The 18,748-nt window shown below is 38.0% G+C and overlaps 1 protein-coding gene across 5 annotated transcripts in view; it reads left to right on the top strand.

The window, feature by feature from the left end:
• The first annotated feature begins 2,851 nt into the window (after positions 1-2,851).
• SLC25A14 (solute carrier family 25 member 14) overlaps positions 2,852-18,748 on the top strand; it is a 34,630-nt gene continuing 18,733 nt past the window's right edge. The window contains exons 1-7 of one of the 5 annotated variants that reach the window (XM_060292252.1): positions 2,903-2,983; positions 3,114-3,360; positions 7,889-7,982; positions 10,131-10,278; positions 12,445-12,539; positions 13,938-14,023; positions 17,308-17,403. In XM_060292252.1, coding sequence (XP_060148235.1) covers positions 3,286-3,360; positions 7,889-7,982; positions 10,131-10,278; positions 12,445-12,539; positions 13,938-14,023; positions 17,308-17,403 — 594 coding nt within the window. In that variant the 5' untranslated portion in view covers positions 2,903-2,983; positions 3,114-3,285. Of the gene's footprint in view, positions 2,984-3,113; positions 3,361-6,321; positions 6,423-7,888; positions 7,983-10,130; positions 10,279-12,444; positions 12,540-13,937; positions 14,024-17,307; positions 17,404-18,748 lie in introns of those variants that run through there. The other 4 variants (XM_060292253.1, XM_060292255.1, XM_030846514.2 and 1 more) reach the window with 4 other exon arrangements.

Genomic DNA, 18,748 nt, shown 5'->3' on the forward strand with positions numbered 1-18,748 from the left:
AGTCTGTATATCTTCTTTGGAGAAATGTCTATTTAGGTCTTCTGCCCATTTTTGGATTGGGTTGTTTGTTTTTTTGTTATTGAGCTGCATGAGCTGCTTGTAAATTTTGGAGATTAATCCTTTATCGGTTGCTTCATTTGCAAATATTTTCTCCCATTCTGAGGGTTGTCTTTTGGTCTTGTTTATGGTTTCCTTTGCTGTGCAAAAGCTTTGAAGTTTCATTAGGTCCCATTTGTTTATTTTTGTTTTTATTTCCATTTCCCTAGGAGGTGGGTCAAAAAGGATCTTGCTGTGATTTATGTCATAGAGTGTTCTGCCTATGTTTTCCTCTAAGAGTTTGATAGTTTCTGGCCTTACATTTAGGTCTTTAATCCATTTTGAGCTTATTTTTGTGTATGGTGTTAGGGAGTGATCTAATCTCATACTTTTACATGTACCTGTCCAGTTTTCCCAGCACCACTTATTGAAGAGGCTGTCCTTTCTCCACTGTACAAACCTCTTGTTTTGACAGTCCTTTTAACTTCGGCCATGCTGGTGGGTGTGCAGTGTGATTTTAATTTTAATTTTCTAGATGACTAATAATGTTCAGCACTTTTTCATATGCTTATTGGTCATTTGGATCGACTCTTTTATGAAGTGTCTTTCAAGTATTTTTCCGATTAAAAAAATGAGTTGCCTGTCTTTTGGTCACTGAGTTTAGGAGTTATTTATACTGGATATGAGATGTGGGATACATGATTAAAAATCTCTTCTCCCAGCCTGGAGCTTGCCTTTTCACTCCCTTAATCATGTCTTTTAATTAAAATAAAAATGTTCTCAATTTAATTTGTTTTTCCCCCAGTTTTATTGCGATATAATTGACATAATATTGTATTAGTGATGTGAACTTCACCTCAATTAATAAAAAAAAAGGTCTTCTGACTCCAAATAAAATTCTCTTTTCATTTTTTAAGACCAAATGTTTCTCTTGGGAGAGTAGAAAGATGAAAGCACGTTTTGGTTCAACATAAGTGAGAGTTTTCAGAGTTGTCAAATAGTGTAATGGGCTGACTTGTGATCTATACTTACACTGGAAGCATTCTAGCAGGGACCGGACAACTGTCTATAATGAATATTGTAGAAGGGACTGCTAAATCTCCTTCCAACATGAAGATTCAAGGATTCTATTCTCTTGAAGAGCTTATCTCTTGGAGAGATCAGAATTTGAGCATAACACAAGACAGAGTATAATCAAATATAGGTCTGTGTGGTAGAGACTACAAATAGAAGGCGATAATGTTGGAAACAAACTAAGCAAACTGCAAATGTGTCAAATAAAAGTGTGCTATGTGTTTATAATGCTATTTTTAAATTCATCTATTGTAGATCTTTTAAAATAAGTCATTTGAAAACAGTGCTCCTTTTTAACAAAATTTACCTAGGTGGTTGGTGAGATTAGCCGGTAGTGGCAGTGGCTGAAGAGACAAAAGTGCAGTGCAGTCTCGTAGAAAAGCTAAGATAGTGATTTGGTCACAAAGAGAGCCAAAATTCTACAAGGTTGAGCAATCTGGATGTGAGGGACAGGCCCAGGCCACAGCCACAGCTGGACATACAATTCATGTCACTGGAGAGAGTATGGTCCTTCCAAATAAGAAAGACTCTAAGCTACAACCCCCTTAGTGTGGCTGAAAGGGAGTACTTTGCTGAGACGTAAATTTAAGGGTATTCGCATTTTGGAATGCATGTAAGGGTTTCTCACATTATCTCTATATTTAGTAAGGAAGTTTCTGAAGGTAACAAGGGTATTATTAAAGTTGAAAGCAGTATAGCAGTGGTTAAGAGCCTGGGCTCTGAAGTCAGAACTGAATTTGAGGTCTTAACTTCTTAAGACCTCAGTTTTCTCAGCTATCAAAAGGGGGAAATAATAGCGCCTGTCTCATAGGGTAGTTGTGCGCACATCCTTTTGGAACAAAGGTATTCCCAAAATTTATTCATTTAAAAAATAATTATTTAGGGCCACAGGCCTTGCATTGACTTACTTTTACTTATACTCAACGTCTAAACCATAGTATTTTGTATTCTTGCGTGATTACGGAACCTTCACGCGAGAGGCTTAAAAACATAGCCCATTGGTTCACGTAATTATCTATGGTGCTTTGAAGTTATTCCTTCTGGCTCCTGGGGTGGGGCTAGAGCCCGAAGCTGGTCACCAGGCCCTCTCATCATCTTCTGGCTGATTGTGAGGTGAGGATTAACTCGGATTTCCCCGTTAGTATTTCTACTCTTCATTTTCTTTATCTTGAACTTTTTATGGTCCCTTTTCTGCTTCTAACTTGCTCTTTCTCAACCATGTGCTTTGAGCACCTGGCGACCTCAGACCTGGTGCTGAGGTTATTTGCTTATTTGATCTTTATTTCTGCCCCCACCCTGTCCCACTCCTCACCCCCGCCCCACTCCCCCCACAGCTCAGGCACCTCTGTAAATACCGCTCACTCCCTTTCCCTCATTTTCCCACTTTTGTTTTAAGCATTTGCCCCGCCCCCTCATATTCCCTCCTTTTTGGTACTCTGCCCGCAGGCGCCCCGCTCTGCTGGCTCCGCCCCTCGTACCCCGCCCCTCCTTTCCCTAGTCCTTGTACGCGCGAAGTGGGTGGTGATGCGGTGACGGGGCGACATCTCTGCACCCACGTTAGCTGCAGAAGCTGCCAAATTTCTCATGTCTTAGCCTCCTCTCCCTGCACCTCCCTAAGAGTCGGGTTGCCCCGTCTGGGCCTTTGCGCCTGCAGCCTGCCCGACTCCTCCGTTAAGACCCTTGTCATTTCCGCCTCCTATTTCGCGCCTTCTCTTTTAGGCTCGGAGGGGGCGGAGTTGGAATGGCTGTACCACCGTTGCCGAGGCGACGACTTGGTTACTTCCGTTGGTACCAATACTTCCGGGTTGGCGTTGCAGTGGCGCTTCCGACTGTGGGAGCCTCGTCTTCCCAGTCGTCCGATGAGCCCGAGCAGGTGAGGGGGAGCTCCTGGGCTTCAAGGCTGGGGAGCGGGGCTGGGCCGCGCCAGGCCGCGCGGGGCCGGGCTGGCCTGGTTCCCGGCCTGGGAGGGGCTTAACGGTCCTTTGGTCTCTCTCTCCCCTCAGCTGAGTCCCTTCCCTGTCTTTCACTCTTCTGGCATCGGTGGTTTTACTTCTTCGATTGAACCCTGCTTCCTCGACCCCCCAGGGAGGCCGCCTCCTTCAGGCGCCTCCCTTCTCTCCACGAACTCGCTCTGACAGCTGAGGAACTGGCAAGATCCTGCTACCCAGAGGGTGAATGGGTATCTTTCCCGGAATAATCCTAATTTTTCTAAGGGTGAAGTTTGCAACGGCGGCCGTGATTGTAAGCGGAGTAAGCAAACACCTCCATTGTATTAGTGTGACGGATGCTGTTGAAAGATGCTCCCCTTCAGTTTCTACCCCCTGCCACTCCTTGAGGTCAAGGCATTGAAGGCATCTATTAAAATGCAGTTCAGCTAACTAATTAGGATGACAGCCATTATTAACATGAATTAGTTTCTCAGACAAGGTAACAGCAGGGACATTTGTAGTGTTCTGTCAGTGTTTCCTTGTTTTTTTCAGGCTGGGGATGCTTCAAGTCATCATGAACTCTTCCCTCCCCTTCATTCCTTACATCATCAAGTTCCTTTGTGTCTCTATTTTAGAAGTTTATCTCTAACCTCACTGCCAACAAACATCTTGTCTGCTTTACTTCACACCATCCTAAGCTAGTTTCCCTGCCTCTCCTGTTTGTAATCCACTGGTTGGCTGCAGCCCTAGTAGGCTAACTAAATGTGGTAGATTTCCTCAAGTCACTTCCCTATTCAAAAATTTACAGTATCCCTCCCACCCTGCCACACACACTTTGGTTTCAGGACTTTCAACTTAACCTGTTCCTTATCATACTTTTTGTCTGATACTGTTTCAGTCAGATAAAATAATTCTCTGTTCCAGTTAGATTGCACTCTTCCTTCTGGGTCAAACCATACTGATGCTTGCCTCCACATGCTGTGTTTTTCCCCACATTTGTATCTATCCATCCTGTTCTCCTCCCCGCACCCTCTCCTTACCTATACCTGTTGAGATTCTACCTGCCCTCTGTCAAGGCCCACTTTAAGTTCTCTCATCTCCATAAGCCTTTTCAAATTATTCAAGCCCATGCGGATTGTCTCATTTTCCGTGCTTCTCCTGCTCTTATAGTTTGTGCTACATAGTTTGGCACTTATTTTTTTCTTTAATGAACTACTCTGATTTCTTCCACCAGTTTATAAGCTCTTGAAAGGCAAGAACTGTATTTCATACAACTTTTATCCCCACACCCATCTCCTTAATTATCCAGGAAACATAAATATTGTCATGGTGTTAGAACATATGTTGTGTGTGTGTGTGTGTGTGTGTGTGTGTGTGTGTGTGTTTGTTTTAAACATCATGTTTATACCCATAGCACATTTGGGCATTTAGTATGCCTTCAATAAACATTTGCTTGACTCTCCATTATTACCTCCTGAATCTGAGAATCTCTAACGCCTACTCTTCCTTAAAGGAGAAAGCAAGAAAGGCACCTGCATTTTTCTGACCAGATCTTTGGAGTAGTGTAACAGGGTTATGTAATTTGTGTTCTAGATATTCTTCTCACTCTTTAGGCTATAAGATTTCCCTTAGTCAGACTTCAGAATACATGTCTGCATTTTGAAGGCATTTTTCATTGGCTTCTTAACACGATAAAAATATTTAAGGTACTATATTTCTACTTCAACTCAGATATGACTCTTTTCTTTTACCCATATCTGGGGATAGCCCCCACAAGTCAAAATCATTTTTAGAGTGCTTGGGGTATTTTACACAAGTAATTCTCTGCAACAAAAGCCAGGGGAGAGAATTAGTAGGGAGAGAATCTCTGAGGACCAGCAAAGTGTTGTGTACAGTGTGTAGCATTGGTCAGGTCCAGTAAGTTAACTTTCAAATTTTCCCTGTAACCTTTTACATACAGGCTGTATACATGCATAAAGGACATCACACTGGAACCAACCAAGTATTTATCAATAATGGACGTGTACCCAGTTCTGTACCAGCTATTGTAGGGGTTATAAAAAGTACTGTGAGACATGGTGTCGGCCTTCAGGGATCTTACCTAGTTAAGAGAGAAAATGACATGGGGCAACCAGAAGATAAACCTCATCCTAGTCATTATTTGTATGCCTGAGATTTAAGATATATAAGGGATACATGAAGGCTCAAAAGAGCATTATACAGCTGTGGAATAGCTATGACATAACATGCATGCATATATACAGCCTTATGTAAAAGGTTTTAGCTGACATTTGAGTGATTCAGTAGTGTGATATGGCCCCTACAAAAATGACTGAAATTTTCAGCTGTAGTAATTGAAGTGTAATATAGAGAATGACAAAAATGAGCACAAAGTAGGGTAGCCAGTCTTATTTTGCCAAATAAGAACACTAAACAATATCAGCTACCAACTACTAATACATTTCATACAAGAAAGGTGATTTTTAAAAAATGCTCCAGGAGTAGGAAGAACATGATCTTGTAATAGTCCTTTACATTAAATACATTTAGCTGAAATAAAAGGCACTAGGTGCCCTTATTTTCTTTAGTTCAAGCCAGAATCGTGAACATTTTCATTAAAGAACCACTGGGCTAACGGACCTGAGATTGTGACTGGTCTTTCTGGTCCCTGCTGTGGCTTTGCCCCCTGCCTTTAATTGCTTTATTATTGCTCCCTGAACCCTGAGCACATCTTCTTTATTAAAAGGCTGGGTAGCAGGTAGTCAAGTCAGGCTTCTTCTGCGATGAAAAGAGTTGAAGGAAGTTATAAAGAGAAAGTGTTGGAGACAAGTATAGCAGCCATTTGAAATGTTTGATTGTTTTGGGCAATCTCTAAATTGGTGAATGGAAAGGGCATTCCACCTTGCCCCAACTTAGAGAAGGGATATGCCATGGTCCTTGCTTTTCCATGCCTACCCTCTCATCATTTGTGTCATGTTTTACTATCAGTTGTAATCTTAAAATATGGGCATAGCTGAAAATGTTGATAAGGTAGTATTTAGTACTCAAGACTTATCTCAAGCTGCAGCTGATAATTGAATTGCTTATTGCTACTTTGCTTTTTAGAATTATTTTCAACAGTTTTCCTCCAAAAGAGTTGTCTACTGCAGACTCTGTCAGATGGACTGGCTGATCATACTATGTTTGAAAGGAAGTTTCCATAATTATTTTTCTGGCCTCTAAAACATTTGTCTGCATGTTAGCTATCCTCTCTGGAAAATTGTTCTTTTGTGCTTAGTTACAGAGAATTCCTTATGTGGAAACGAAACAAAACCTTGTCTCCCATAAAAAGAGACTGTGATTCAATGGTGCTAACCCCAGATTGGGCAGTAGGGGAGGTGGGCAGTAAGTATTATCTGTTAAAATGTATATTTGAGTACTTAACTATTCAAAAATGTAATAATGATAATAGCTAATAGTTGAACTAGGTGCCGGGTACTTTTCTAAGTGTTTTACATATATTATTTAATTTTCACAACAACCCTATAATATAGTATTTATTATAATTCCCATTTTACAGTTCAGAAAACTCAGGCACACAGTGGTTAAATAACTTGCCCAAGGTCACAGAACTAATAAGTGGTGGTGTCAGGATTTAAACCTAGGCAAGTCTGACTTTAGAGTCTTCATTCCTGACTGTAAACCACTTGAAGTTGCTTTTGAAATTCAATAGTATGCATACCATGAAGATCTGAAAAAGGAATATTTAAAAGAAATCTGAGAATCCATCCTCAGAAAATAGATTGCTTCCAGCTGGACCAGGATTTAGTAGGCAATGCCTAGAGTAGTAGTTCTTAAAGCGTGGAAGCATCAGCATTATTTGCAAATTTGCAAATTTCCCAGACCACCAATCAAAAACTCTGAGGGTAAGGCCCAGCAGTCAATGTTTTAATCTGCCTTCTAGATGATTCTGGTGCACATTGAAATTTGAAAACCACTGATTTAGAAGGCAGAACTGGAAAAAATAAAATCCAAGAGGGAAATAGCTGGGAGTGGCCGGAAAAAAAGGCTGAAAATATTGAGGGTGACAGGTCTAATGGGGGCGGGATGGGGAAGGAGGTGAGGGGGATGGGGAGTAGTATACATTGTTAAAGAACCCAAACATCAAAGAAAAACAATACTTGTATGTATGTGCTTTAAAAGGCCAGGGAAAAGGAGATTCATTAGATGGATGTATGTTAAATGTCAGAGAGAGGAGAGGCATCATCCATATTGCCATCATTCCTCTGGGAACCAGAAGGAAGGTGAAAATGTGCTTAACTTACCCTGGGCCTAGTGGGGGGAGGTTGTGTGTAGCTGGAAAGTAGCTAGATGAAATAAAACCCTAAAATTTAGTGGAGAGATGAGAGGACTAAGACTATGAGAGGGTAGTGGTGTCAGTCTGCCTTGCACCTGAATCAAGCTAACTGAATACCATGAACTGCTTTTATGAGATGCCTCAGCCTATATAATTTAAAGTCCAAGCTCCTTCACTTGTAATTGTCTAGTTGGATGTCTAAGTTGGGTGTGCTGGATGGAATGAAACCTCTTCTTTGGGTGGGGATGCGAATAACATTAAAGAAACTAGAGAACGTGAAGGGCACAGGTTGATATTTGAGTGAATCGAACACTTACCTCTACAGAATGGCAGTAAAGAACACATTCATGATCATCACATAAAACAGGAGCCTTCATTTTTTGTCATTCCACCTGGTAGGGTTTTTTCTCTACATTTGTTTTATTTGCAAATTTTGTTGATATAAATTACGTGATCATACACTAACAGATGCTCCTCACTCTTGTGCCTTGTTCTGATTTGTGTTTACTTTTAGCACCAGAAAAGTGCCACTGTAAGCCATGAGATGTCTGGTCTGAATTGGAAACCCTTCGTATATGGCGGCCTTGCCTCTATTGTTGCTGAGTTTGGTAAGAAAGTGAAAACTGAGAAACCTGCTCCTTAGGGTATAGATATGGTAGCGTTATTTGTTTTTTGTTTTTTTTTGCGGTACGTGGGCCTCTCACTGTTGTGGCCTCTCCCGTTGCGGAGCACAGGCTGCGGACGCGCAGGCTCAGCGGCCATGGCTCACGGGCCCAGCCGCTCCGCGGCATGTGGGACCTTCCCGGACCGGGGCACGAACCCGTGTCCCCTGCATCGGCAGGCGGACTCTCAACCACTGCGCCACCAGGGAAGCCCGCTTGCCCTATTTAAAAAAAAAATTATCATAAGAAAGTAATGTACTTTAAAAAAATATATTTATTTATTTATTTGGCTGCACCGGGCCTTCGTTGGAGCACGCAGGACCTTCGTTGCCGCGTGCTGGATCTTTGTGCGGCATGTGGGATCTTTAGTTGTGGCATGCAGGATCTTTTAGTTGCAGCATGCAGGATCTAGTTCCCTGACCAGGGGTTGAACCTGGGCCCCCTGCATTGGGAGCGCAGAGTCTCAACCACTGGACCATCAGGGAAGTCCTGCCCTATTTGTTTTAAAAACTGTTGTCTCAAAGCTATCAAGTAATATTTTCTTTATATATGGAATCTAAAAAAAAAATGGTTCTGATGAACCTAGGGGCAGGACAGGAATAAAGACGCAGATGTAGAGAATGGACTTGAGGACACGGGGAGGGGGAAGTGTAAGCTGGGATGAAGTGAGAGAGTGGCATGGACATATATACACTACCAAATGTCAAATAGATAGCTAGTGGGAAGCAGCCTCAGAGCACAGGGAGATCAGCTCTGTGCTTTGTGACCACCTAGAAGGGTGGGATAGGGAGGGTGGGAGGGAGATGCAAGAAGGGGGAGATATGGGGATATATGTATACGTATAGCTGATTCACTTTGTTATACAGCAGAAACTAACACACCATTGTAAAGCAATTATACTCCAATAAAGATGTTAAAAAAAAAGATATACACCTTAAAGAAAAAAAAGTACTACAGACGGTATGGCAAGTGAAGTTAAGAAAAGTCAATTTTAGGAAGCTGTTTTGATAGTTTAATTATTTGTTAATTTGCTATGCTTAGGAAACATACATGAAAATATAGAGGGAGTGAGATAAGATAGGGGTTTCTGTTATATTCTTATACAAGTGGCCTTTCTGTGTGCTCAGTTGTTTATAAATTTCTTAGTAAGTATTCAGATTTCCTTTTTTCAAACCTCTTTCCCATTTTAGAAGATTGACCAAGATCAAACCAGATTCTTTTCTATTTGATTTTAATTTTGAAATACTTTTAGATTGTGTTTTTTCATCTTCCAAATTTTCTTTCCTAAACTGTTCATAAGTGACCCCAATCCACTAGTTTTTATTGACTTTCTTGGCATATTGTCTGGTGTTATGATATCAAGGTCATCAGTGACCAGAGCTGCATAAATATCTTGTTAGTTTTAGACCTTGAAATAGTCCTTGAAATATATTTTGCCAATGTAATGACCACTTCTCTGTGTTGATATAATAAGAGAAAGAAGTTTGGTTAAAGAAAATTTCCCACTCAGCACTGTGCTGGTGTTAGTCCTGAATTACCTAAGGAACCCAGATGAGTAGGCCAAATAGGACTTTGCCATTATCTTTCATAATACTAGAAAACTATTTCTCATAGACAGATAAAAGAAAAAACCCACAAAACTTTGTAATAGTATTTAAGAGTATGTGGAGCAGCAATCCCATGCTTTCCTATCTTCTTGGTGAAGATTTGGGGAGATTTTATGAGGGAGAAGTAGGGAGACTTGAGGTGGGAGGGGGGCAGAAGGAAGAGACAGATAAATGCCAGATTGTATGTTAACAGATGAAATTAAAACATTTACGTATTTTGCATTTATAGTGTATTAGGACTATCCTAAAGCACTTTATTATATCACAGTTTCAGTTATACTGTGGGTCAAATCCTGCTGCCTAGATATAGTACATTTCACTTTATCACATACAACTCTTGTCCTCTGATAGTGATATTTAAGTAGAGACCTAGGTGTTAGAAAAAGAACTTTGTCTTATGTTTTAAAAATTACCATTGGCTTAAATTCATCCAAAACTTAACTGTGATTCTTTGGAAAAACTTATAAATGAGTGTGTTCCTTCACAGGAACTTTCCCTGTGGACTTGACCAAAACGCGACTTCAAGTTCAAGGCCAAAGTATTGATGTCCGCTTCAAAGAGATAAAATACCGAGGAATGTTTCATGCCTTGTTCCGAATCTATAAGGAAGAAGGTGTATTGGCTCTGTATTCAGGGTGAGACTGGACTCTTTCCTTACGTCACGAATAGAAATACTTTTTTGAGAAGCCATGTATTTCAGCTGTCTGATAGTTTGTGCCCTTTATATTCACCATTTCAACTTATAATTCAATATTGATGTGCCAGTTTATATTTCACCTGCTTGTAAATCTTGAGCTTTGGATCTTGTGTTCATTTGGCTATAAGCGATACATTTTAAAGTGGATATCTCATTGCAGCATTGGCTTTTTCCTGTTTTCCTGAGAGTCATCCATAGCCACTGTGAATAGCGGCACCAATTCGCAGTATATATTTCTGTGATAATCTTCCTGAGTTGCCAAATACTGACTTGTAAAAAAAATTTTTCCTCTTTAAAGAAATACTATTCTGGCAGTTTAAATAGAAAATGCAGAATGAAAGAGCGGGAGATCCATCATTTTTTGGGGGGGGTCATCTTTTGGTTATTCATATGTCAGTGGTTTATTGTCCAGTGTGTTGTTTATCTGCTGCCAATTTACTAGTCCACTCCTGCATCTAGGGTACCAGTTTATTGCTCAGAGAATGGATATCAGTTTTATTATTAACTTACGTTAGCCTTAATTTCAAAGATAGTTTACTTGGGGGAAAAAATCAAATATTACATCCTTAAGCAAGTGAATCATGGATCATCTGTTTCACCTTGTTCTTTTATCAGCACAGATGATCACAAGATTATTTTTTTCAGATAGCAAGCAATAAAGTCAGAAATATGCATGTTTTGTCATCATTTTAAAATCTTAACTGTTTGAGCTGCTGCTGTCTTTCTATTTATAACAGCTAAAGTATACTTCTGCAGTTTGGAAGAATCTCAAAGGAGGTATGAGTGAGAATGTCTCCAGTTTATAAGCAGAACTTAAATAGGGTGAAATCTTGGCTCTGGTACCTCCTTGATAGGATTGAAGATATATCTGCATCTGCTAGGAAGTAAGGTTGATTTAAAAAAAAAATCTATGAAGTGGGTAACGGTGTATACTTTTTCTACATTACTGGATTCAATATGCTGATATTTTGTTAAGGAGTTTTGCATCTAAGTTCATGAGAGATATTGGCTTGTAGTTAGTTTTCCTTTTCTGTACTGTTTTTTTGGTTTTGTTAGCAGGGTAATACTAGCTTCATAAAATGAGTTGGGAAGTGTTCCCTCTTCTGTTTTCTGGAAGAGATTGTGTAAGATTGGCATTCATTTATTAAATATTTGGTAGAACTCCCCAGTGAAATGATCTGGGTGGGCCTGGAGAGTTCCTTTTTGGGAACTTTTAAATTATAAATTAAAAAATTTTAATGATTATGAGATTATTCAGATTATCTATTTCATCTTGATCGAGTTTTGGTAGTTTGTAGTTTACAAGGAATTAGTCCATTTCTTCTAAGTTGTTGAATTTATGAGCATAAGGTTGTTTATAGTATTCCTTTATTATTCTTTTAATGACTGCAGAATTGTAGTGCTATTCCTCGTTTTATTCCTGTTGGTGACATTTCTCTTTTTACTACTGGGACCCTTGCTAGAGTTTTATTAGTTTTATTGATTTTTTTTCAAAATAACTTTGTTTCATTGATTTTTCTTTATTTTCCTGTTTTCAAGTTTATTAATTTATGCTCTTTATTATTTACTTCCTTCTGCTTGCTTTGGGTTCATTTTGCTCTTCTTTTTTCTAGTTTCTTGAGGGTAGGAACTTAAATTATTGATTATTTTGAGACTTTCCCTCTTTTCTAATGTAAGCATTTTGTGCTATAAATTTCTCTCTCAGCACTGCTTTGGTTGCATCCCACATATTTTAATAGGTTGAATTTTCATCTTCATTCAATTCTATTTATTTAAAAAATACACCCATGTCACCCATGGATTGTTTAGAAGTATCATTTAATTTCCAAGTGTTTGTGGATTTTCCTTATTGATTTCCAGCTTAATTCCATTATGGTCAGAGAACATATTCTATATGATTTCAATTATTTTAAATTTTTGAGGTTTGTTTCATGACCTAGATGTGCTCTCTTGATGAATCCATGGATGCTTGAAAAAAATGCGTATTTTGCTGTTTTTATGGAATGAGGGGGTGATGGAAGTGAGTAGGCTGTCTAGATATGTATAATCTGTGAGTGCATGTTAAGTATAACTGACTTTCTTTTTCTTTCCTTCTTTCTGGCAGAATCGCTCCTGCTTTACTAAGACAGGCATCATATGGCACCATTAAAATTGGCATTTACCAGAGCTTGAAGAGATTATTTGTAGAACGTTTAGAAGGTCAGTATAAGACTCCTTATTCTCTTTTAAGGTAACACTCAAAGGGATTGTTGAAATCATGCTTAATGAGAAGTGTTCATCACAGGGTGCCTGAGAATGGGTAGCAGTCATTGCAAGGACAAAATAAGCTTGTACTGATTTGGGATTAATCCTTGCAGAGGTGATGTATAGGTTAGAGGGACCTGCTCTTCAAGTTTGTCCCTTTTCCTATCAAACGAACAAAAAAAGGCTTCTGGTCATCACAGAGAGAACATGGAGCAAACTTGTTGAGAAAATTAATGCTGTCCTCATCTACAAGAGGACTTCAACTATAAGGAATCCTCTAGCTGTGGGTTTTGATAAGCTTTGGTCAGGTAGAGTAGTTTTATATATATACAAAATATGGCCACCTTAACCCACATTCAGCATTACCATATGTCTCTCTATTTGCTGCTGTAGCTTTTTCAGCTCAATACTATACTAAAATGGTTATTTTACTACAGGCCTGAGGCTGTTGCATAGTTGGGGACAGCTGGAGAGCTTTTCGGTTCGTAATGTCCTTTGAATTGCTTTATTGTCTAAGTCAACTTTTTCTGGAGCCTTTTTGCGGTACACGGGCCTCTCACTGTCGTGGCCTCTCCCGTTGTGGAGCACAGGCTCCGGACGCGCAGGCTCAGCGGCCATGGCTCACGGGCCCAGCCGCTCCATGGCATGTGGGATCTTCCCAGACCGGGGCACGAACCCGTGTCCCCTGCATCGGCAGGCGGACTCCCAACCACTGCACCACCAGGGAAGCCCGGTTTACCTAGGTTTTAACTTGTAGGCTCGCTCTGGTGAGGAGGCGTGGTGAAGATTGAATTTTAGAACAATACGCTCTGTGGTTTCTTTGTTCTTTTTTCTAGCTGAGAGGATTTAGTTCCAAATGACTAGTTTTTCCACATTTAACTACAGAAATCTTCTGTCAATAAATAGAGGCTAGTAGATAATATGGCCAATTAAAATTAATATTTAGGTTTTTTTTTTCCTATTAGACATAAGATTTTATCCTTTAACATTCGGTTCCTGAGTCTTTAGAGTTGATGATTCTCCAGAAAAAGACTTAAAAATTTTTTTCTTTAGATGTTTGAAATGATTGAAGGAGAAATAGCACATTCTGAATTTATATGGAATATTGGCAGTTATACAGAATAATAGGATATATTCCAGTGTGTTTTAGAAATATCTATTTTAATTTTATATGTTTCAGTACTGATTTGGAACCTAGAAATATTTGAGTTTCTTTATTTTCATAAGCTTTGTGGTTCATTTCTGTAGTCAGTTCTCTGACATGGTTCCCTTTCTCTGATAGCTCAGCGCTCTGTTCTCAGAAACTGGTACCTCTTACAAGCAGACCTTTCTTTTTTTTGTTCATTTTTACAGATGAAACTCTTTTAATTAATATGATATGTGGGGTAGTGTCAGGAGTGATATCTTCCACTATAGCCAATCCCACCGATGTGCTAAAGGTAAGAGAAGTCTGGCAGCGTTGGATGTATGCAGTGTGACGCGAAAAGAGCATGAGCTTTGAGTCAGATTTGGGCTCAGATCCCCACTCCGTCACTTGCCAGCTGTAAAACCTTGGGCAAATCACTTAACTGCTTTAAGCCTCAGTTTCTTCATTTGTAAAATGAAGATAATTCAGTATGTATTGCATAGGGTTGTTAAGGATTAAAGATAATATATGTAAACTGTTATCATTGTACTTGGTAGGTAGTTGATGCTTAATAAATAGTAGTCAATTTATTATGATGTGCATTAATCCATTGGTCTTCAAACTAGAGTATGCAAACCTCTATAGGTTCTTTCCAAGGGGGCTATGCAATTTTTTTGGGGGGGGGCTATGCAATTTTAAGGGAATCAATTTCCAGATCCCTTACTTTCTTTGTACCCTTCTCAAAAACTGATCTGAAAATGAGCTTGTGTTTAGAACAGCCCTTGCCCCACTTTACAAAAGAAAGGCACATTCCCCCACCCATTCCAAAACACAGTATGGTATATTGACCTGTGGTGTAACCTGGAGTATCAGACAAAGAGATAAAGTGAAATACAGTTTTTAGAGAAGCCTCCTTTAATAACTAATTGAAATACTGTAAATCTATAATGTCGCTATCTTTTCCTGTCTTATCCATATTTCTATTAAGAATGAGATTTGGCTTTAAAATGATATATTTTGGCCTATTAGAGATATTCTGAATTCAGAACCAGAACAGTATAGGTTAGTGGTGCTGAGTTTTTTTACAATGTAATTGAATTTCTTTCAGATTTTATCAAAATTCAGAATAAAACATTTATTTAATAATATCAATGATATCAATCTATATCTTATTTAATCTAATAATCTAACTTAATCTAATAATAGCAATCCGCATCTTATTTTTGAGATAAAATCGTTAACATTTTTTACTTATTAACTCATTTACACTTATGATAATTAAAAGCACTAAATATATGATTAAAATGTGTAAGAGGATCCCAAGTTTTTAAAAATCATTTTAGGGGGAATGTGAGAAAAAAGAGTAAGAGAACATATGTTTTATTTATTTGAAACCACAAGTGGCTAGGTTGGTGGAGGGGAGATCTATTGTGATTCAGAGTTTTGAGAACCGAGAGAGTGACTTGAAAAACAACACACGTGAAAGAAACCAGTGGTGGTTGATGAAGAAATGATATGAAATGATATTTCTGGGTTAAATTGAGAATACTTTAGCTACAGAATTTTTATATCACTTTAGATTTACAGAACAAGTATTTTGAAGATAATTGACTATATCCTAAAACTCTAAAATATGTGCAATATAATTACACTGGTTAGAATGTGCTTTTCAAGAACAATAATATTTAATTCCCTAAAACTTCCTTTGTTATCCATCAGGGTCCTAAACTTAATCATATAAGTGATTCACTTCAATTTCCTGTTGCTCTGACCTGTCTGGTACAATTACAACCATTGATCAATGCTACAATCTCCCTTTTCCTTTCATATCCTTAGGTAGGGCTGAGTGGTGAGTGGTGCTGGGACGTGGAGGGTCGGGGGTAGTCACAATCCTATATAGGAGTTATAATCACAGTTGGGCTGTTTAATTCTTTCATTTATCCTTGAATAGATCTTTCTCTGAACTACGTGCCGCTTCCTTGCCTTTGTGCATGTAGTTCTCTTTTTGCCTGCAATGCCTTTTCCCCCTTTCCTCATGAATTTATCCTTCAAGACTGCTCAGGAACAGGGCCAAGACTAGGACAAGGGAGATACTCCCCTTGGGTGCAAAATGTAAGGGTGTGCCAAAAAATTCAATAATCAAGAGAAATAACATTTTTATGCAATATTTTTCAAAAATTAAAATGAATGTGAAAAATTCATGATGAACAAAATAGCAATATTTTGTACAATCCGTCTCACTCACTCTAATCCCGCCCTGTTGGATCCTGTCTTTAATTACAGTTTTGATACTTGGTTCATCATGGGTTTTTGTGCATTAATTTTGATTTTTAAAAATATCACATTAAGATATTATTTATCTGGATTACTGAGGTTTTTTACAACCCCCCCCCACTACATTTTGTGCCTGAGGAAAGTGCCACACTTGCCTCACCCTCATCCCAGCCCTGGTCAGGAATCACCTGCATAAAGAAGTCTTCTACTTACCATAGGATATTTGTGGTTTCAATTTGTCTTTGTGATAGTTTCTATTCCATTTTAATTTGGTTTAGGTTTTATTTCAAAACTCTTAGTAGTAGCAGTTGACTTTCCGCATAAAAACATGCTGCTGTAACATGATTTACCAAGAGCATTTATTAAAACCTAGAGTTGTGCTTCATGAAAATCAGGCCTACATTTGGGCCACTAGTACTTAGTGACTGACTACTATGATCTATATGTGCATTCGGTGGAAATTGTACCAAATCTTTTACATGGCCTTTTAATGCTGTATCTCCTTTCTTGTGCCTCTCAAAGGCTACTTTGCAGAATACAGTGTCATGCTTTTTACAAGTAAAACTCAATTTAAGGTCTTGTAAGCATTAAATTATATTTTTAAACTTTTTTCCTGCTTTTTATACTTCAATAAGCAATGCATGTTCAATGTAGTAAAAAGTGGAAGGCAGGAAAAAACACAAAAGAGAAAAATGCCCACTTGGAGCTTCATCACTTAGACGTAAGCCACTGTCAACATTTGGGTGTGTATGTTTAGTCAGTCTCTTTGTTGAACATATGGTTATTTTTAAGTCTACATGTTTTTGATAAAAATGATATACCATACATACTGCTTTGCAACCTGCTTTTTCTATTTAGCAATTAATTGTTGACATTTTCCAATATCCACAAATATTATTCTACAATAAAATTTTATGGCTGCATAGTATTCCCTTAAATGGATGTATCATAGTTTATGCAGCTAATCCTTTGTTGTTATTTTTGGACATATAGGTTGTTTATAGTTTTTCACTAAACTAATCATAGTTTAAATGGGTTATTTTCTATCCCTACAGAGTACTCATTCTTTCTTTTCCCCAAATTTTTTTCCAACTCCAGAAATGATGGACTTAGTATGAGGAATGTGAGGCTGATAAAAATTGTCTTTATAAAATATACTTTGACACAAATTACATTCTTTCTATATGTAGCTTAAGTCATTAATTTCATCATAATAGTAAGCTGATTTTTAATTCCCAAATACTGTTTTCTTCATTTTAAATGAGTGAAACATCTCAATTTGGTTCTCTGTCAAAATAAAATGTTCACCTCTTCTGATTTTAGATTCGAATGCAGGCTCAAGGAAGCTTGTTCCAAGGCAGCATGATTGGCAGCTTCATTGATATATACCAACAAGAAGGTACCAGGGGTCTGTGGAGGGTGAGTACTCTTTTCTTGGTATTATTCTTTACACAGTTGCTAGAATTTGCAAAAATTACCTTTTATATAAAGCCATAAAATTGTGAATTGTCACCTTATACTATGTAAGATTCTTGGTAACCTAAAAAATAAGGTAAGAAGCTCCTTATCAGCTATGAAAGGACCAAAACTTATCAGTTGTCTTTATTTCTGCTTAATGTTTGGGGATTGTATTTGTGAGAGAAGTTATATTGTTTGAGATAGCCATTTTGGTTTGTTCAAATTCACAGTGAGTTTAACTTTTCAATCTATATTTTTGCCAGTTTTGTATTAACACAACAATGTATGTTTATGGTAGTCTCTGTAGTGCTTATGATCAAAATTTATTGCCTAAAACAACTTTTTTAACATTATAAAAGGTAAAAGATATACTATAAAATGTTGAGAAAGTATATAAAAGATAAAAATATCCAGTAGTCCCACTAGCTAGAGATATCACTGTTAACATTTTGTCGTATTATCTTCCACTCTTCTATCTATACTTTTTAAAATATTTTTGTTCCTGTAATTTTTTATCCAGTTTTAATCACTTAGGATTGTAATATTAAATAAGACTACTAGTAGTAGAGAGTAGAATGGGAAATCCATTAATAGACTCTTAAAAGAGAGAGCTTTACTTTTATTATTTCTTTATAATTTTCCCTAACTACTTACTATAAAAATTTTCAAACATACAGACAAGTTGGAAGAACAGAACAATGAACACCTACATAGCTGGATTAAATGACTCAAAGTTTGGCCCTATTTGCTTTATCTACTTATGTATATACACACATGCACACACATACCCATACACACACACACACACACACACACGTGCACACTCTCTTTTTTTGTTTAAATATCTAATGAGTCTCTCTTTTTCCTTTTTTTCCTAAACTATTTGAAAGGAAGTTGCAGACATCGTGTTACTCCCCTAAGTACTTCATTATGCATCTCCTAAGAATAAGGACATTCTCCTACATAATAACAATACCATTGTCACACCTAAGAAAATTAATAAGTCCCTAATATCTAATACCTAGTCCATATTCAAATTTCCTTTATTGATGAGGTCAGGTCAGTTTTCTTATATAAAATGTTTCCTTGCATTTCCCCTGTATTTCCTGTAAGCTAGAAGTTAGATCTGTTGGCTTGATTAGATGCATGTTAAACTTCATAGATGACACTATTTCATATGCATCACAGCAAGAGACACAAAATGATAGTTTGTCCCAAAATTGGTGATGCCAAGTTCGTTTACTTGTTAAGATGATGCCTACCAGGTCTTATCATAGTAAAAGATACGTTTTTTTCCCCCTTTGCA

Source organism: Globicephala melas, chromosome X (genome assembly GCF_963455315.2).
Source record: "Globicephala melas chromosome X, mGloMel1.2, whole genome shotgun sequence".
In the NCBI taxonomy this organism is placed as follows: domain Eukaryota; kingdom Metazoa; phylum Chordata; class Mammalia; order Artiodactyla; family Delphinidae; genus Globicephala; species Globicephala melas.